Source organism: Oncorhynchus tshawytscha, linkage group LG17 (genome assembly GCF_018296145.1).
Source record: "Oncorhynchus tshawytscha isolate Ot180627B linkage group LG17, Otsh_v2.0, whole genome shotgun sequence".
Classification (NCBI taxonomy): Eukaryota; Metazoa; Chordata; class Actinopteri; order Salmoniformes; family Salmonidae; genus Oncorhynchus; species Oncorhynchus tshawytscha.
The window spans coordinates 1,365,896-1,387,864 of NC_056445.1; the positions used below are offsets into that span (position 1 = coordinate 1,365,896).

Sequence of the window (21,969 nt, forward strand, 5' to 3'; positions counted from 1 at the left end):
GGGTTATTGTATGTTGGATATGACCAGTTTTCGGTCAACACCCTAGTACGGTTCCGGGTAGAGGAGGTTAGGCCAGTATGGCAGGAATGCCAGATAATGACAGTTACAGTTACTATTTATATCCACAGGTTCCCCTTTTAAATCAAGACTTCCTCCCTTTACAGTGACCGGAGGAGATTATTACTGTTTGGCCCAGTACAGTACTCTTGGGAAATATGTAGGGGAAGTTAGTACCTGCAATTGGACAGAGAATATTATCACTGACGAGACCATGTCTAATTTGATAGGCGGTTTGAACTCTGGGGATTTCAATAAGGTAAAGTAGGCCAGGGCTGACATCTGGAGGTTGTGTGGGGGAAGGATGTCAGGGCGAGGTTTTACCGGCAGATTGGACAGGATTACGCTCCCTTGTACATTTGGGAATGCCTTTCACACTCATTCAACACCAAGACATGAAGTTGGCCAAACGGGAGAAAAGAAGTACTCCATCTGGGTCTTTTGACGAGAGAGTATATATTGATAACATTGGGGTTCTACTGGGGATACCAGATGAGTTCAAAGCAAGAAATCAGATCGTAACAGGATTAGAGTTAAGCATTTCGTGGTGGTCTACTCTCAATAAGAACATGGACTGGATTAATTATATTTATTATAATCAACAGCGCTTTACCAATTATACCAGAGATGCTATTAAAGGTTTGGCAGAACAGACTGAAGCAACTAGCCTGATGGCTTGGCAGAATAGAATTGCATTAGATATGTTATTGGCTGAAAAGGGAGGAGTATGCGTGATCTCCGAGACCATGTGTTGTATTTTCATCCCAAATGACACAGCTCCGGACGAATCAGTTACCGAAGCCTCAGCTGGTTTGACCACCCTGGCTCACTGTTTGGCAGAAAACTCTGGGGTGGATACTTATCTGACTAATTGGTTTGATAGCACGTTTGGAAAATGGAAAAATATTATGATCACTGTGTTATGGGCTAAATTCACCTGTGTGACTGTTTTAGTTTTATGGGGCTGTTGTCTAATTCCCTGTGTACGAGGCCTTATTTCCAGGACTCTGGAGAAATCGATGAAAACAGATGGTGAGGTACGGGCCGATTCCAGGTTCTGACCCGTGGAGTGCTGAATGCATGTCTACAGAACAAGTAGACGAATCTGGATCCTTCATTTGCGGGGAACTTATGTTTGATGAGACCATTTTTGATATTTAGGAAGGTTAGGTTGTATCTTGTTTCAATATTAGACTTTTTTTAATGAAGATTGTAACGAAAATCTTGATAAGAAGAGTTATGATTCTGATGTAGGCCTAAAAACAGTCAGTGCGAATGCAAGTAATGGTTTATGTTAAGTGATATTTTGATAACAAGAAATTTTCTGCTAGGTTTCTGCTAGGATGGAATGGAAAATCGGGAGTAGGCTACAGCATAATAGTTTTGGAGGATTCTAAATTGTTTGCCTTCATGAGAGAATTTTATTCCAATATTTCTGTAAATCATTTTAGTCTACCTTTTGATTGACTCATTTAGCGAGGGGTCTAACACTTTAAAATGTCATAATTTTTGCCCTCTGAAATCAAATCTAACTTGCATTTTTTGCACCATTATTAGTTACATTCTTTAGGTTAAAACGTGCAGACATGCACTAAGAACAGCGGGACCGTTTCCCTAGTCAGCGCCATTATTAATGCAATGCCCCTTAAAGTGTCTCTCTGTGGCGGGGTTGGGATCACCCCCCCCCCTTCCCTTCCCCATGGGCTAGGTCCGTCTTCTGTGCACTGCTTTGCAGTGCGTCCCACACCCCATGCCCTCGTGCCTTGAGCCTTGTGCGCCCACCGCTATCTCAGTGGATAAAACTGGAGAACTACAAGGCAATCCCATTGTGCACCACTCGCTAGTGTCACGCCCTGGTCAAAGTATATGGTGTTTGTCTTTATTTATTTGGTCAGGCCAGGGTGTGGCATGGGTTTTTGTATGTGTTGTGTATGTATTGGGATTGTAGCTTAGTGGGGTGTTCTAGTTAAGTCTATGGCTGTCTGAAGTGGTTCTCAATCAGAGGCAGGTGTTTATCGTTGTCTCTGATTGGGAACCATATTTAGACAGCCATATTCTTTGAGTGTTTTGTGGGTGATTGTCCTTAGTGTCGTTGCTCCTGTCTTTGTTAGTTTTCACAAGTATAGGCTGTTTCGGTTTTCGTTACGTTCATTACGTTCTTTGTTTTTGTAGTGTTTATATTGACTCGTGTTTTACGTTTGTTTATTAAACATGGATCGCAATCTACACGCCGCATTTTGGTCAGACTCTCCTTCACCACAAGAGAACCGTTACAGCTAGGGACTTTTTCTTTGTATCATGTAGTAACCCAAATATCTATTGTTTGTTTGTTATGTAATTCTGTGTGATTATTTAGTTCGTTAGTAAATAAATAATTAAGTACATTTGTATATCGCTGATTCATGATTTATGCTAGTGTTCGTGCAGATATCCAAGGGTTTGTGGTGTTCAGTAATGAGAACTGATGAGGTAATAATAATACATTAATGAGAATGACTAATTGATCAGATATTAAAATATCTGAAAAGTTATATTCAGAAAATTACAACTCTGTAAATCTCAACATTTTCCGTGGTGCCCCGACTTCCTAGCTAATTAATGTTGACATAATTAGTTTAATCACGTAATAATTAAACTTAGAGAACTGATTTTATATAAATAAGTCTTCACATTCAATGATAGTCCAGACATGACAGCTACTAACACTATTGTACCAGAATCAGTATTGCTTTTCAATGAAAATGGATTTGTGTGATACTTATCTTGTATATACCTTGAAGGCATTCATATATTTCATGCAGAATACCACCCTGCATCCCACTGCTGGCTTGCTTCTGAAGCTAAACAGGGTTGGTCCTGGTCAGTCCCTGGATGGTAGACCAAATTATGCTGGAAGTGGTGTTGGAGGGCCTGTAGGAGGCACCCTTTCCTCCAGTCTAAAAAAATATCCCAATGCCCCAGGGCAGTGATTGGGGGGGGGGACATTACAGATGTTAAACAGATGTCCTGACTCTCTATGGTCATTACAAATCTCATGGCACTTATTGTAAAAGTAGGGATGTTGACCCTGGTGTCCTGGCAAAATTCCCAGGCTGGCCTTCATACCATCATGGCCACCTAATCATCCCCAGGTTACAATTGGCTCATAAATCTCTCCTCTGTAACTGTTCTCCAGGTTATTGCTGTACATGATAATGTGTTCTCAGTCAATTTACCTGGTAAAATTAGGGTTACATAAAAAATGCCTGTATTGTTGCTGTGTATATGTTTACTATATATATAGTTTGGACACACCTACTCATTCCAGGGTTTTTCTTTATTTTTACTATTTTCTACATTGTAGAATAATAGTGAAGACATCAACACTGAAATAACACATATGGAATCATGTAGTAACCAAAAAAGTGTTAAACAAATAAAAATACACTGCTCAAAAAAATAAAGGAAACACTAAAATAACACATCTTAGATCTGAATGAATGAAATATTCTTATTAAATACTTTTTTCTTTACATAGTTGAATGTGCTGACTACAAAATCAGGTCTGGATTTGGAGTCACACTCAAAATTAAAGTGGAAAACCACACTACAGGCTGATCCAACGTTTATGTAATGTCCTTAAAACAAGTCAAAATGAGGTTCAGTAGTGTGTGTGGCCTCCACGTGCCTGTATGACCTCCCTACAACGCCTGGGCATGCTCCTGATGAGGTGGCGGATGGTCTCCTGAGGGATCTCCTCCCAGACCTGGACTAAAGCATCCGCCAACTCCTGGACAGTCTGTGGTGCAACGTGGCGTTGGTGGATGGAGCGAGACATGATGTCCCAGATGTGCTCAATTGAATTCAGGTCTGGGGAACGGGCGGGCCAGTCCATAGTACCAATGCCTTCCTCTTACAGGAACTGCTGACACACTCCAGCCACATGAGGTCTAGCATTGTCTTGCATTAGGAGGAACCCAGGGCCAACCGCACCAGCATATGGTCTCACAAGGGGTCTGAGGATCTCATCTCGGTACCTAATGGCTACCTCTGGCCAGCACATGGAGGGCTGTGCGGCCCCCCCAAAGAAATGCCACCCCACACCATGACTGACCCACCGCCAAACCGGTCATGCTGGAGGATGTTGCAGGCAGCAGAACGTTCTCCACGGTGTCTCCAGACTGTCACATGTGCTCAGTGTGAACATGCTTTCATCTGTGAAGAGCACAGGGCGCCATTGGCGAATTTGCCAATACCACCCTCATGGAATCTGTTTCTGACCGTTTGAGCAGACACATGCACATTTGTGGCCTGCTGGAGGTCATTTTGCAGGGCTCTGGCAGTGCTCCTCCTGCTCCTCCTTGCACAAAGGTGGAGGTAGCGGTCCTGCTGCTGGGTTGTTGCCCTCCTACGGCCTCCTCCACGTCTCCTGATTTACTGGCCTGTCTCCTGGTAGCGCCTCCATGCTCTGGACACTACGCTGACAGACACAGCAAACCTTCTTGCCACAGCTCGCATTGATGTGCCATCCTGGATGAGCTGCACTACCTGAGCCACTTGTGTGGTTTGTAGACTCTGTCTCATGCTACCACTAGAGTGAAAGCACCACCAGCATTCAAAAGTGACCAAAACATCAGCCAGGAAGCATAGGAACTGAGAAGTGGTCTGTGGTCACCACCTGCAGAACCACTCCTTTATTGGGGGTGTCTTGCTAATTGCCTATAATTTCCAACTGTTGTCTATTTTATTTGCACAACAGCATGTGAAATGTATTATGTTGTTATTACATTATGTTGTTCTGTCCATCAGTAAGAATTCTGGGGTGGAAATCCATCTATCCATTTCTCTATCACATGTTTTTTTTTAGCTTGTCATGGTGGTCTCCCTTTTAACAATTTTGAATGGTCTTTACTTTATACACGTTGAAGGTCATGGTCTTGACTTTTTATGCACCATTCAACTGAATGAATACACGTTCTTCACATACTGTAGATACAGCCAAAGTACAGTTACAAATCTGTTCAGTAACAATTTTATAACATGATAGGATAGCTAGCTCAATTCATCATGTAGAAATATTGGAGTAAATCTTGCTCATGATTCCAAAACTCGAGTTTTACACCCCCAACAACTGAGAGAACACACACACACACACACACAAACACACTTTCCCTGACACAGACACTAGTTGAAATCTGACTCCATTCCTAATCCAAACATCCCCATTAGTACCAAGTGGTCAGGGGACTTCCAGCTCCATTCACAGTGTACAGGTGTCATACCCTACTATACCATGCAAACATTGGACAGACCCAGATCTTATTATGATAATTCTCTCAAGTGCTCTTAAAATAGGTGGGGGGAGGACGGATGGGGGTAGAGACTTAGCCAAAGTCACTTTCAGCTATTAGACCGACTGTGGTCACAGATAAACAAAGAACATGCGCTGACCAGGTGTCTTCACCAACATTTTCAATATCTCTCTGACCCGATCTGTAATACCTAAATGCTTCAAGCAAACCACCATTGTCCATGTGCCCAAGAATGCCAAGGTCATCTGTATAAATGACTATCGCCCCGTAGCACTCAAATCTGTAGCCATGACATATTTTTAAAGGCTTGTCATAGCTCACGTTCAATACCATCATCCAGACACCCTTGACCCACCCCAAAATTCACATTCCACCCCAACGGACCCACAGATGACACAATTTATATTGCACTCGACACTGCACTTTCCCACCTGGACAACACCTATGTGAAAATGCTGTTTATTGACTACAGCTCAGCATTCAACACCCTTGTGCCCTGCAAGCTCATCTGGATCCTGGACAAAGGAGCTGTTCGTGGACTACAGGAAATGGGATGGCCGAGCACGCCCTCATTCACATTGACAGGGCTGTAGTGAAATGGGGTTGAGAGCTTCAAATTCCTTGGTGTCCACATAACTAAGGATCTATCATGGTGCTCACACACCAACACAGTTGTGAAGAGGGCACTGCAATGCATTTTCCCCCTCAGGAGGCTGAAAAGATTTGGCATGAGCCCTCAGATCCTCAAAAAGTTGCACAATTGAGAGCATCTTCACTGGCAGCATCACCATTTGCTACGTTGACTGCTTGGCATCTGACCAAAAGGCGCAACAGAGGGTAGTGCGTACATCCCAGTACATCACTGGGGCCAAGCTCCTTGCCATACAGGACCTTAACACCAGGCGGTGTAAAAAAGAATAGTCCAGCCATCCAAGTCATAGACTGTTCTCTCTGCTACGGCACGGCAAGCCGTACCTATGCATCAAGTCTGGAACCAACAGGACCCTGACCACTTCTACCCCCAAACCACAAGACTGCTAAAAAGTTTGTTAAATAGTTAACCAAATTGCTACCCGGACTATCTGCATTGACCCTTATTGCACTAACTTTTTTGGCTCATCACATACGCTGCTGCTACTGTTTATTAACCCTGCACATCGACTCGGTACTGGTACCCCGTGTATATAGTCAAGTTGTCATTACTCATTTTGTATTTATCATTACTTTTATTATTACTTTTCTATTATTTCTCTATTTTCTTTCTCTCTGCACTGTTGGGAAGGGCCCGTAATTAAGCATTTCACTGTTACAATACATGTGTTGTTTACGAAGCATGTGACCATAAACATTGATTTGATTTCAGAGTGAAATAGTATAAGCAAAACCAGGGATTTCATTCTGTACATCTTTGCTGCCTCAGTCTGTATATGTTTGTGTGTGTACTAGGAGAGAGCTGGGACAAAAGTAACACGGGGCGATAGTAACAGGCCCATTTTCTCAGATAACACAGAAGCTAGAATGATTAGGTGAAGTCAGCATGTTCCTACTGTAGAGGACAAAAAACTGTTTTGAGCAATGCAAGTAAAAAAACAGAACTGAAAGTGTTTAATTGTTTATGGTTCCAAACATATGTCATTTTCTTAACCCATTTTGTGACTAAACTACAACATAGGTGTTACGTCTACTCCTGCACCGACGCTCGACGTCAACGGTCTACTAGCCACCAGTCCTGGCAACCCATCTTTACGCACACCTGGCAACCATCATTACACACACCTGGGCCCTATCAGTCACAACTGGACTTCATTAATACCTTCATTACTTACCCTTTATCTAGCACTAGTTTTATCAGTTATCAGGTAGTATTGTTTGTGTTCCCATGTCAGACCCTTCTCTTGTTTTGTATCATTCCATGTTCGTTATCATAAAACTCACTAACTGACTCCCTGCGTCTACGTTACAATAGGTTTCAAGTATCATGCTAGCTAGTCTTGGGTGTTAGCCTGGGAGAAGTTACACGAGAGACAGGTGACATGAAAGTAAACACAATGTAAACTGATGACTTTCATATTGCTTTTATAATGTTAGCAAAGTATCAACAAGTGACAGAATGTTTTAAACCGAAATATAACATTATTAGAATTATGCCTTAATCAATTGACTTGATGGATCTGCTTTCCACATAAGCTTTTATCAACAGGTTAGCGCTTAAAAATGTATATCTTTATGATTTTGGGGGTCAAGGGAAGTGTGATAATAATGATGAGTGCTGTTTGTGAAGGGAATAAAGACATGTATTCTATCAAGACACAAGGAAAGCCCATGATTTGTAGGGATAAGCATGAATAGCCTTTGCAAATGGTTTGAAAGATATCCTACTACAATTCCCATTAAAACCTTTTTGGGATAGGGGGCAGCATTTTCACTTTTGGATGAACAGCGTGCCCAGAGTGAACAGCCTCCTACTCTGTCCCAGATGCTAATATATGCATATTATTATTAGTATTGGATAGAAAACACTCTGAAGTTCTAAAACTGTTTGAATGATGTCCGAGTATAACATAACTTCTATGGCAGGCAAAAACCTGAGAAAAATCCAACCCGGAAGTGGTAAATCTGAGGTTTGTAGTTTTTAAAAGCTTGGCCTACCAAATACAGTGTCTATGGAGTCAAGTTGCACTTGCTACGGCTTCCACTAAATGTCAACCGTCTTTAAAGAGGGGCTCATGAGACCTGCTTGAGTCAGTGGTCTGGCATAGTGCCTTGGTCTCATGACGCGCGGTCACGAGAGAGTTAGCTCTCGTTCCAGTGCTTTTCTTCAGACATAGGAATTCTCCGGTTGGAACCTTATTGATGATTTATGTTAAAAACATTCTAAAGATTGATTCCACACATCGTTTGACTTGTTTCTACGACCTGTAACGGAACATTTGGAGTTTTTGTCTGGACTTGCGTGCTTGTGCCTCATGAAGATGGTTACTGGGCTGAACACTAACAAGTGGCTATTTGGACATAAATGATGGACTTTATGGAACAAATCAGCCATTTATTGTCGAACTGGGATTCCTGGGAGTGCCTTCTTATGAAGATCATCAAAGGAAGTGAATATTTATAGTGTTATTTCTAACTTCTGTTGACTCCAACATGGCGGATATTCCTCTGGCTGGATTGGGCTCTGAGCGCCATTCTCAGATTATGCTTTTTCCGTGAAGTTTAAAAAAAAATCTGACACAGCGGTTGCATTAAGGAGAAGTCTATCTTTAGTTCTGTGAATAACACGTGTATCCTTTATCAATGTTTATTATGAGTATTTCTGCAAAATCACTGGATGTTTTGGAATCAAAACATTACTGCAAGAAACGCGCCAATGTAACTGAGATTTTTGGATATAAATATGCACATTATCGAACAAAACAAATGTATTGTGTAACATGATGTCCTATGAGTGTCATCTCATGAAGATCATCAACGATTAGTGATTCATTTTATCTATATTTCAGCTTTTTGTGACTCCTATCTTTGGCTGGAAAAATGGCTGTTTTTTTTACTTGGCGGTGATCTAACATAATCATATGTTGTGCTTTCGCTGTAAAGCATTTATGAAATTGGACACGATGGGTAGATTAACAAGAAGTTTCTTTCATTTGCTGTATTGGACTTGTTAATGTGTGAAAGTTACATATTTCTAAAAATTATTTTTGAATTTCGCTCTCTGCCTTTTCAGAGGATTGTTGTCGAGGGGTTCTGTTAGCGGAACGCCTGCCCTAGAAAGGTTAAAGTGAGATGAGAAAATTATGGTTAAAATAGCTATTAGTTGATCTATTTTAATTCGATTAATATTGTAAGGCAAAATATTATGGTTACACAACCTTGTGATGTTGACACGTGGTTCATTTTCATAAATGTCGAACCGAAAGCAATACTTATTTAAAACGACTGATAGTACATTTGTGACCCATTTCAAGAAGCTAGATTTTGTGTATATAGCTCTGTGCTCCGTTTAGTTAGTCTGCCTTATTAATTAGTTTAATTTTATTCACTACTTCACAGGAGATGCATTTGAATGTTTAAAAATATATGTATTATCAAAGTGTGTTTTTTGTAGAAATGTCTTCTGGAACATGTTCATTTTCATGTCATGACAAACTTGTATGCCATCTGTAAATACGAATCAAAATGTTATATTACGAGCCTACTTGGTTTAGCCACGGGAAAAAACAAGAACCTTACTGCTAGCCATGATTGGCTGAGATAATCGATGGGCTGGAAATGCCGAGAGTAGCACGCTTCTGTCTATAACATGAGCTGCTCAGTATTTGTAGATAAGCCTTGCTTCCGTGGCTTTTTTGAAATATATAACGTTAGTCAAGGAAAACTGCAAAAGTGTTGTTTCTGCTGTCAACAACATCGCTGAGCAAAGTTTAGCAGGCACTATCGACAAAGCTCAGTGGGAAAAAGTTGTGAGGGACTACTTTCTGCACACAGTTAGTGTGATCCGGAGTGACTTAACACAGCAACGGCCCAAACAAGCTGTAGCTAGTTACAAACCAAACGGACAAGATACCAAGTGTTCTTCCATGTATACGGGTTAAAGTCTAGCTAGCTACATTTTTAGATTTTTATTGGTTTTAAATTTTTTCAGGAAGTTGTTTTCATTGCAAGTTAAAGCGTACTGTTAGCTAGCTAGCGAACATTAGCTTGCTGGCTCTTTAGCTAACTTTACGTGTATGATCTATGTAGCAATTTTATTTGTATCCCAGAAAGCCATTTGATATGTATAGCCTGTTAGCTAGCTATCTAACATTGAACCTAGATGGTTCGTTTTAGCTACTTGCAGATTCATACTACAGCATTTCATGTGGCTAGCTATGACAATCACTTTGTATTGCTAATAGTATGGGTTGGGGTTTTAGATCATTGTCCAGCTAACTAGCTAGCTAGCATCATGTCTAAACAAAAGACACCACTTCACACACCTGTCTAAATTGATGGGTCATGTGACATCCAGCCACATCTAGTTAAGTGGATGGGTCACTATTGTCTATATGTCTACACATGTGCACATGGCAGACAGCGTGTATGGTGTCATGTGGGTGACTGGTTTTGCTGATGTCAACGTTGTGAACAAAGTATGCCATGGTGGCGGTGGGATTATGATATGGGCAGGAATAAGCTATGGACAACGAACACGATTGCATTTTATCGATGCCAATTTCCATACACAGAGATGCCATGACGAGATCCCGAGGCCCATTGTCGTGCATTCATCCGCCGCCATCACCTCATGTTTCAGCATGAGAATGCACAGCCCCATGTTGCAAGAATCTGTACACAATTCCTGGAAGCTGAAAATGTCCCAGTTCTTCCATCGCCTGCATACTCACCAGACATATCACTCATTGAGCATGTTTGGGATGCTCTTGATTGACGTGTATGACAACGTGTTCCAGTTCCCACTGATATCCAGCAACTTCGCACAGCCATTGAAGAGGAATTGGGACAACATTCCACAGGCCACAATCATCAGCCTAATCAACTCTATGCAAATGAGATGTGTCGTGCTGCATGGAGCAAATGGTGATTCCACCAGATACTGACTGGTTTTGTGATCCACACCCTTAACTTTAAAAAAAAGTATGTGACCAACAGATGCATATCTGTATTCACAGTCCTGAAATCCATAGATTAGAGCCTAATTTATTTATTTCAATTGACTGATTTTCTTATTTGAACTCCCCAGCGAGTGGTTCTTCCTTTAAAAGTTGCATCGTACTGCAGCACAGCTTGCAGGCTGCCGCAGAATTCTATGGCACATTATGTAAGTGTCAGCCATTGTTGCCATTAATGCAAGTTAGTGCTAGTTTGACCACCAGAGGGCATCTTTGAGAAGCATTTGACTGATTTAAATATTGGCTGTTCTAGAGAATTTATGAACACATTTTTGATTGATATTATGGTGTTTCTATTCCAAGAAAAACAATAAACTAAACCCTCAGGATTTACGGACAATATGGCGCTGTACAATGTGACCGGTGACTGTGAGTGAAAAGCAAAATAATCTGTACATTTACACACCCAAATTGTAGGCTAACCAAAACTCAAAACAAAGATTCAGTGAAAACTAAAATCTCATTGATTTATCAAGACCAGTCCCCATGCTTGTCTCAGAGCAGCACGAATCGGTGCTGAAATAGTTGACCACACACAGGTAGGCTATTGCTTCAAATCCTATTATAACAATTGGATGACTTTGGGTGTTCCAGTAAGCAAGAATTTGATGCCTTCATTAGCCTATTTTATTCCAATATTTCTATTCCCATAGTAATTAGTTTTGGATCCATCCAGATGTGGTTAGAAAACAATGCATTTGGAGAACTCAGTAGCAGTCTATTGTCCTGCTGATACTCAATCAAGTGTGGAAGAGCAAGGAACCTTGACTAATTAAACATGTTGGTCAAATACGGTTAGACTTGGGGACTATGGTCACAGACAGTGCTATTCGCCTGTGTTACGCCGATCGCGAAGCCCAGGAAAATTAACAGGTATATTAGGCTACAATACTGTAATGTAGGCATAGTAAAGTAATCAAAAATAATGCTTAAATCGACTGCTGGACTTTACTGTATGTTGAACATTTTTACATTGTATTCCATTTACAGCAAGACCATTCAAGCATTCGACTCACTGATGGTTGAAGATGATGAACGATCGGCAAAGGAAATCTGGAATCTGCTGGCATCACGGTACAACATTACTCTACTCACAGTCAGAAGATAGTTGAAGAAACTTGAGTGGACTTATGAAAAGGCTCTGTAAGACTATATATATATATATACAGTGCCTTGCGAAAGTATTCGGCCCCCTTGAACTTTGCGACCTTTTGCCACATTTCAGGCTTCAAACATAAAGATATAAAACTGTATTTTTTTGTGAAGAATCAACAACAAGTGGGACACAATCATGAAGTGGAACGACATTTATTGGATATTTCAAACTTTTTTAACAAATCAAAAACTGAAAAGTTGGGCGTGCAAAATTATTCAGCCCCCTTAAGTTAATACTTTGTAGCGCCACCTTTTGCTGCGATTACAGCTGTAAGTCGCTTGGGGTATGTCTCTATCAGTTTTGCACATCGAGAGACTGAAATTTTTTCCCATTCCTCCTTGCAAAACAGCTCGAGCTCAGTGAGGTTGGATGGAGAGCATTTGTGAACAGCAGTTTTCAGTTCTTTCCACAGATTCTCGATTGTATTCAGGTCTGGACTTTGACTTGGCCATTCTAACACCTGGATATGTTTATTTTTGAACCATTCCATTGTAGATTTTGCTTTATGTTTTGGATCATTGTCTTGTTGGAAGACAAATCTCCGTCCCAGTCTCAGGTCTTTTGCAGACTCCATCAGGTTTTCTTCCAGAATGGTCCTGTATTTGGCTCCATCCATCTTCCCATCAATTTTAACCATCTTCCCTGTCCCTGCTGAAGAAAAGCAGGCCCAAACCATGATGCTGCCACCACCATGTTTGACAGTGGGGATGGTGTGTTCAGGGTGATGAGCTGTGTTGCTTTTTGCATTGTTGCCAAAAAGTTCAATTTTGGTTTCATCTGACCAGAGCACCTTCTTCCACATGTTTGGTGTGTCTCCCAGGTGGCTTGTGGCAAACTTTAAACAACACTTTTTATGGATATCTTTAAGAAATGGCTTTCTTCTTGCCACTCTTCCATAAAGGCCAGATTTGTGCAATATACGACTGATTGTTGTCCTATGGACAGAGTCTCCCACCTCAGCTGTAGATCTCTGCAGTTCATCCAGAGTGATCATGGGCCTCTTGGCTGCATCTCTGATCAGTCTTCTCCTTGTATGAGCTGAAAGTTTAGAGGGACGGCCAGGTCTTGGTAGATTTGCTGTGGTCTGATACTCCTTCCATTTCAATATTATCGCTTGCACAGTGCTCCTTGGGATGTTTAAAGCTTGGGAAATCTTTTTATATCCAAATCCGGCTTTAAACTTCTTCACAACAGTATATCGGACCTGCCTGGTGTGTTCCTTGTTCTTCATGATGCTCTCTGCGCTTTTAACGGACCTCTGAGACTATCACAGTGCAGGTGCATTTATATGGAGGCTTGATTACACACAGGTGGATTGTATTTATCATAATTAGTCATTTAGGTCAACATTGGATCATTCAGAGATCCTCACTGAACTTCTGGAGAGAGTTTGCTGCACTGAAAGCAAAGGGGCTGAATAATTTTGCACGCCCAATTTTTCAGTTTTTGATTTGTTAAAAAAGTTTGAAATATCCAATAAATGTCGTTCCACTTCATGATTGTGTCCCACATGTTGTTGATTCTTCACAAAAAAATACAGTTTTATATCTTTATGTTTGAAGCCTGAAATGTGGCAAAAGGTCGCAAAGTTTAAGGGGGCCGAATACTTTCGCAAGGCACTGTATATATATATATTAATATATATATATATATATATATATATATAGGTAGGCTAAACTGAGTTTAAATGTATTTGGCTAAGGTGTATGTAAACTTCCGACTTCAAGTGTTGAAGTCAGAAGTTTACATACACCTTAGCCAAATACATTTAAACTCAGTTTTTCACAATTCCTAACATTTAATCCAAGTAAAAATTCCCTGTATTAGTTCAGTTAGGATCAAAACATTATTTTAAGAATGTGAAATGGCTGAATAATATTAGAGAGAATTATTTATTTCAGCTTTTATTTCTTTCATCACATTCCCAGTAGGTCAGAAGTTTACATACACTCAATCAGTATTTGTTAGCATTGCCTTTAAATTGATTTAACTTGGGTCAAACATTTCGGGTAGCCTTCCACAAGCTTCCCACAATAAGTTTGGTGAATTTTTGCCCATTCCTCCTGACAGCGCTGGTGTAACTGAGGGAGGTTTGTAGGCCTCCTTGCTCATGCACGCTTTTTCAGTTCGGCCCACACATTTTCTATTGGATTGAGGTAAGGGCTTTGTGATGGCCACACCAATACCTTGACTTTGTTGTCCTTAAGCTATTTTGCCACAACTTTGGAAGTATGCTTGGGGTCATTGTCCACTTGGAAGACCCATTTGCGACCAACTTTAACTTCCTGACTGATGTCTTGAGATGTTGCTTCAATATATCCACTTCATTTTCTTGCCTCATGATGCCATCTATTTTGTGTGGTGCAACAGTCCATCCTGCAGCAAAGCACCCCACAACATGACGCTGCCACCCCCGTGCTTCAAGGTTGAGATGGTGTTCTTCGGCTTGCAAGCCTCCCCCTTTTCCCTCCAAACATAACGATGGTCCTTATGGCCAAAAATATCTATTTTTGTTTCATCAGACCTGAGGACATTACTACCAAAAGTACGACCTTTGTCCCCATGTGCAGTTGCAAACCATAGTCTGGCTTTATTATGGCGGTTTTGGAGTAGTGGCGTCTTCCTTGCTGAGCGGCCTTTCAGGTAATGTCAATATAGGACTCGTTTTACTGTGGATATAGATAATTCTGTACCTGTTTCCTGGGATTGATTTGCACTTTTCTCACCAAAGTACGTTCATCTCTGGGAGACAGAACGAATGTCCATCTGAAAGCTATCATGGCTGCGTGGTCCCATGGGATCATACAGCCGTCATACCGCTCAGGAAGGAGACACGTTCTTTCTCCTAGAGATGAACGTACTTTGGTGCAACAAGTGTAAATCAATCCCAGAACAACAGCAAAGGACCTTGTGAAGATGCTGGAGGAAACAGGTACAAAAGTATATATATCCACAGTGAAACGAGTCCTATATTGACATAACCTGAAAGGCCTCTCAGCAAGGAAGAAGCCACTGCTCCAAAACCGCCATAAGAAAGCCAGACTATGGTTTGCAACTGCACATTGGGACAAAACTGTTTGGCCATAATGACCATCATTATGTTTGGAGGAAAAAGGGGGAGGCTTTCAAGCCGTAGAAGACCTTACCAATAGTGAAGCATGGGGGTGGCAGCATCATGTTGTGGGGGTGCTATAAGACATATATTGTGCACTTACTTCCGTCCCGAGACAGTGTTCCTTCAGTCCCCACCGGCAGGTACAAAAGTAACGTTAGGCTAGTTCTCTTCTCTGTCTATTTAATTTAAACTCATTTACCCTAGAAATTAAATTACTAATGGTGGAGGACATCTGTCTGTTTGTAATAAAATATGGTGTCTCTGGTTCTATCAATCTCTGACCAATTAGAAAGAAACAAAAAGTGTGACTTTCGTCCCAGTTCTCCTCTACTGCATTGGTGTGTATTTCTCTGTATATGTGTGTGTGAAGTTATTGTCCTGTGAAGTTAAAATTAACACAGTCCCACAGTCTGTCATTCCCACAGTCTGTCATTGATTTCACACAGGTTTTTATACATATGACGTGTCTTAGTTCGTATTTGTGTGCATGCGCATGAGCTCTTTGTCTTACCTCTTTATGGCTTCTTCCTGTCTTCTCTTCTTATCGTGTTTCTCCTGAAGGTAGGCCCAGTTGGTCTCTTTGCGGACGCGGTCGCTCTCACGGGCGATGTCAGAGGCATTCTGGATGACCAGTCCGTCATAGGCCCTGAGTCCACTGTCCTCCACATACTGGAAGAACCTGCTGAACAATGCTTCCTCCTCTTGAGAAGTCATTGTTTTTCACTGGCAGTGGAGCAGAAAGCACTGCAAGTAGAGGGATAGGGTAGACACACAGACAGGGCTGAGTTACACGATAAGGAGGTCAAGTCAATAGTAATGACGTCTGGTGTATAACGACGTTGAGCAGGGAAATGACATGCAATGTCCCACTGGGCGCAAATATTTGTCAACGTATTGTGACGTGGAGTCTATGTGGAAAATACATTGGATTTTAATAAAGTCATCAATGTAAACTGTTGTTTTGAGGGTGACATTACAACCATAGGATTATGTCATCACTGTAAACAATTTTCAACAGTCAAATCTTGTATGCAATCTGTTGAATTTGAACCATTGAAACAACATCAGATCGTTAGCATTATATTCACTTTCAGGGGCAACGCCCCCATTAACACTGATGAGGCTGTAGTGGTGCGGGTTGAGAGGTTCAAGTACCTTGGTGTCCACATCACCAACAAACTATCATGGTCGAAACACACCAAGACAGTCGTGAAGTGGGCACGACAACACCTTTTCCACCTCAGGAGACTGAAAAGATTTGGCATGGGTCCCCAGATCTTCAAAAGGTTCTACAGCTGCATCGTCGAGAGCATCCAGCCGTAAGGCGCAACAGAGGGTAGTGCGTAAGGCGCAAAACATCACTGGGAAGCTTAGAAGCTTCTACCCCCAAGCCATAAGACTGCTGAACAATTATTCAAATGGCACCCGGACAATTTACATTGACCCCCCCCACACACACACACACTTTTGTTTTACATTGCTGCTACTCACTGTTTATTATGTATGCATAGTCACTTTACCCCTACCTACATGTGCAAATTACCTCGACTAACCTGTACATCCGCACATCTTATTGTGTTACTTTATATTTTGTTTTTTACTTTAGTTTATTTTGCAATTATTTAGCAATTATTTAGCAATTAACTCTTTGTTGTACTACATTGTTGGTTACTGACTTGTAAGTAAGCATTTCACGGTAAGGTCTACACCTGTTATAGTCAGCGCAAGGGACAAATACATTTTTATTTTATTTAAGGCTAGGGGGCAGTATACTGAATTTCCGCCTGACTGACGTGCCCAAAGTAAACTGTCTGTTACTCAGGCCCAGAAGCTAGGATATGCATATAATTGGTAGAATTTGATAGAAAACACTTTGAAGTGTCTAAAACTGTTAAAATAATGTCTGTGAGTATAACAGAATTGATATGGCAGGAGGTCACAGGCCTTTCCAATGCAAGTCTATGGGTCTATATATAAAAATAGCTCCCAGGTTGCAGAACCTAATCCTTCCACTAGATGTCAAGTCTTTATACAGGGTTTCAGGTTCATTTCTTGAAAAACAAGTAGTTTTTCCAAAGTGAATGAGTGCGCGCTCTGTTATTTTCCTTTCCTATTGTACACCGTTCTTTCAGTCTGAAATATTATCATTTATTTACATATTAGGGTACCTGAGGTTTGATTACAAACATTGTTTGACTTGTTTGGACAAAGTTTACCGGAACTTTCTGGATTCCTTTGTATGCATGTTGAAGGAGTCGATTACTGAAATCAATGGCGCAAACTAAACAGACTTTTTTGGGCATAAAGAAGGACTTTATCGAAAAAACAAACATTCATTTGTAGCTGGGACCCTTGGCATTGAAAACAGAGGAAGATCTTCAAAGGTAAGTGATTTATTTAATCGCTATTTGTGGTTTTGTGAAGCCTGTGCTGGTTGAAAAAGTATTTTGACGTGGGGCACTGTCCTGAGATAATCGCATGGTATGCTTTCACCATAAAGCCTTTCTGAGATCTGACAATGCAGTTGCATTAAACAATAAGTTAAGCTTTTAAATGATATAAGACACTTGTATGCTCATGAATGTTTAATATTAAGATTTTGTCATTTGAATTTGGCGCGCACCAATTTCACCGGAGGTTGTCGACAGGTGTCACGCTAGCGGTTCGCGAGCCCTAAGAGGTTTAATAACAGATTGGGAATTCAACACACTTTTGGCTATCTTTTCGAGTGGGTGAATAAAGGTTGAAATCTCATTGATTAACTTGTTAATCAAACGTTACCCACATTTCCACGTTGAAATGACATGGTGTGCCCAGTGGGGTAGTGGTATTTTCTTTTGTATGGATCTAGAGTAGATTTCCATTAATATAAAATGTCAACAAAACTGTGTGTGTGTTTGAGCACAAACAGCGTTGTGTATGATTTTGTGAGCATATTTGAAATTATCCTGTCTATCATTGTTGGATTGTGTGTGTAGTTGTTTGAGAGCAAATCTAAAATTTGTGCTAAATGCAAACAAAACCAATGCTTTTTTTCTAGGTCCCATAACCCATATGTAAATACATTTGTAATGACTAGTTTGAACGGTACACAAATTTAACGAGTGCCATCCTTCAAATATCTTGGTATCTGGCTTGTTGACAAACGACCATTTAAAAAACATGTCACTGAGCTGGTGAAGAAGTTGAAGATCAAGGTTCGTTTCTTTTACAGAAATTAATCATGTCTGACTTTTGTAATTAGGAAGGAAATCGCAGAGGCCACATTTATGTTTATTTTAGATTATGCGGATATTGTCTACATGCATACAGCAGCATCTACACTTAAACCACTAGATGCTGTTTTCCATTGTACCCTCAGGTTTATTACTGGTGATGGTTGTAGAACTCACCATTGTGTTTTGTATCAAAATGTGGGTTGGGCCTCTTCGCATGTAAGGAGTGAGCAGAATTATATTGTGTTTATCTACAAAGCACTCATGCAGAAACTTCCTATGCATCTATCATCATTAATACAATTTAGACTTACAAATGACCAAAGCCGGTCTCAGGCTTGGATAACACTGGATGCCACTTCAGTCTCCACAGAGTTGGGTAAAGCTGCTTCTAGTTTTTTTGCACCCTTTATGTGGAACGCCTTACAGAGCTCTTTGAAATGAGATGTTCTGGTCCCCTTTGGTCAGTTCAGAGTAATGATCAGAGACCTCTATGTTGATAAATGTGTCTGTTTTTCTTAATATTTTTTGTAATTTTGTATATTGTGTGTGTTTGATGTATTTATGCAGGGCTCATCTGCGAAAGAGACCCTAGTCTCAGTATGACTTCCCTGTCAAAATAAGGTTTATAAATATATAAATCACAAAGAGATTTTTTGTGAGCCTATGTTGCAGTGCATTTTGGGTGAATTTGGGCATGTTGTTGAGATCCTATTAGCCACACCAGAGACCACAGAGAGATCTGATTGGATGAGAAACCTCTCGCTCAGAGTAACAGTTGCATCATGCCAGAGATACTGGGCACCTTTAACATTGCAGCCGACATTGAAGTTGAGTCGAGACTGACTGATTTACAAATCGCCTCATAAATAACTACTCATTTTTTATTTGATTTATTTGTCAGTCAGTGACAATTTATCAATGATACATCATGGTTTTGATGCTCTCTAACACAGACAATGGGGGAGTGGTACGGACCTCAGCCAGCTAGTGATATGCAAGCTGTGTGTAGCCCATTGCAAGACTCTACATGGCTAGCAGGCTAACAGGCTGATCTGCTGCTAGCCCAGACTTGCCCCCCCCCCACAAATGCACACACCGATACATAGCTGATGGGGTGGGAGTGTGTATTTTTGTTTGTATTTATAGGGATTGGAGGATGAGTTTTCTTGTATGTGGTGAGGGGGAAGGTATGTGTGTGTGTCCGTGCACATGGGTGTGAATAAATCAAGGTGCAGAATGTAAAAGGAGTTAATCGATCTCTTTTCTCCTTTGTCATCCCCTGCACTCTCACTTACCCACTCTCTCTTTCTCTCCGCTTGTCCCTCTTTTTCCTATTCTAAATTTCTCCTCTAATCCTTGGCCCAATTCTCCTAATCCACCCCCCACTCCTTGCTCTCCTGATGGAGTCACAGCTGCATTCTAAAAATGGAATGGAGAGCGAGCCCGGCTGTTGCCAGGCAACAGCATCTCACGGTGGAGGGTGACATAATGCAGAAAAGGGAGTTCCTAATTCATCGTTTGAGACACATTTGTTCCGCCTCAGAGACGGGAAGCGTGAAATTTTATATCTGCAGTGGTTTGTGGTGAGCAGTGCACCACCAATATAGCTACAATGGACATAGATTCTGTATACAACTGACATTAACAAATAGTCTGAATACAAATAACAATATGGATAGACAGTATGTACAATATAATGGGCATACTGTATACTCCAAGGGGTTTTTTGAGGACTGTCTTTCCCTATTAACATATACTGTATACAACCAACAACATATAGCTCAAAGTAGGTAGACTACATTCTACAAACAATCAATGTTGACAGTAGAGCATTGAAACAGATCCATAGGCAGACGCTGAAGCGGAAAACAGAATAAAAGCAGGATAGTGTAGCACGCAAAGGGGAATGATACTTACAGTGGCTGGGTAGTGCTGGGGTCAGACCAAGGTAACCTAGAGGTTGACCACACTAGTGGGTGTTCAGTCCTGTCCACCACACAGGCTAGGAGGGAGGAGAGGGGGCTGAGCTGCAGGTAAACAGGATCACCCGGAGCTTAGCACCATAGAGCCCCCAGTGGTACAGAGCATGACAGAGGAGAGAGCCTGGTAGTGCTGCTGCTTCTGTTGGAGATCACAGGGACGCATGAGGAGGAAGAGGAGGAGGAGGTTGACCATCTTCCAGTGACTGAGTACCGCGTTGTAAAAAAGCAAGGGCCACCTCCAACCTCAGTGACGGACAGATAGACAGGCACAGAAGGGGCACCCAGGACACTGCAAGCTGGGCTGGACACAGACAACCACTGGTTCCCCCTCCCTAGAACAGTTCAGACACACATTCTTGCATCAGTCGTCACTAGAAACAGCAGGCTGTGGTGCTGTCACGGCAACCTGCGAGCATCCAGCTCCCTCCCTAGTTGCTTGGCTCCTCCTTCCTCCGCTGCGGCTGTGTTTCTCTCTGTGTCACACACACATATCCACACAGACACACACTGTTCTCTCACATACACACAACACAGCAAAACAAACTGAGAAGGCTAGGTGCAGGAGGCAGCGATCAGAAGCAGAAATGGTCCAGGGCAACTCTCACTCCCTGGTGATGGTGTCACCTCCTTGGCAGTCTGGCTCTCTATCACATTCCAGCTGCCTCACATGATGATACAGTAGTAGCCTCACAGGCAGCCTGACAAGCACAGAGTGGCAGAGCGGCTGTGAATTAATCCCTGATTCCGAGTGGTAAACCACAACACAGATGAAGAACAAGTGTGCTAATCTACACTTCCCATCCCTTCTACTTCAATCTCCTCCCCTGCTCCTCACTGGCTCGCAACTGCCTGTTCTCCTTCGCTCTACCCCCACAATGCGGTATCTCTTCCACACATCCTTATGCTCTGTCTCATCTCTCTCTCCAGATAATTAGTTTTCAAACAAAGGTTAGTATTTATCCATTTGGAACTTGACGGAAAGTGTGCGTATCTCCATGCTCATCTCAGACCATGCTTATGCCCAACTTCTCGTGTTTGATCAATTATAATAACGGTAGGCTAATGAAAACATTAAAACGTAGGCCTAATGTAAAAACAGATGCATTTGTCATTGGTAAGGAGATTGCATAGCAGCATGTAGCCTATTATGTTTCTTTAACTTTTATTATATAGGCCGAAATCATTATCATATTGCAGGACTTGTCACTCCTTTTATGACATAACTGGTTTATTCCCACTACGCAACAAACATTAGGCTACTATTTCGCCATCACTCATTTAATAGCCAAACATGCTAGAAAGTAAATAGATCAGTAGCCTATTTAAATTATTTGACAGTATGGGTAGAGCAGGCTACAGTGTCGTATTTTCCATAGAAGTGTGCTGTAGCATTTACTTTCAAATAGTTTGAATAGACAATCAAACTTGCAGAATGCATGGCCAGTGTTTGGCACTCGCAAAGTGACACATTGTCTAGCTAG

At 41.4% G+C, this 21,969-nt stretch overlaps 1 protein-coding gene across 1 annotated transcript in view; it reads right to left on the minus strand.

Annotated features, from left to right (window-relative positions):
- Window positions 1-21,303, minus strand: part of nyap2a (neuronal tyrosine-phosphorylated phosphoinositide-3-kinase adaptor 2a) — a 121,344-nt gene extending 100,041 nt beyond the window's left edge. Inside the window, exons 1-2 of the mRNA XM_024376671.1 lie at window positions 20,424-21,303; window positions 15,800-16,032 (exon numbers count right to left, since the gene is read on the minus strand). Coding sequence (XP_024232439.1) covers window positions 15,800-16,002 — 203 coding nt within the window. The 5' untranslated portion in view covers window positions 16,003-16,032; window positions 20,424-21,303. The remainder of the gene's footprint in view (window positions 1-15,799; window positions 16,033-20,423) is intronic.
- Window positions 21,304-21,969: the final 666 nt, after the last annotated feature.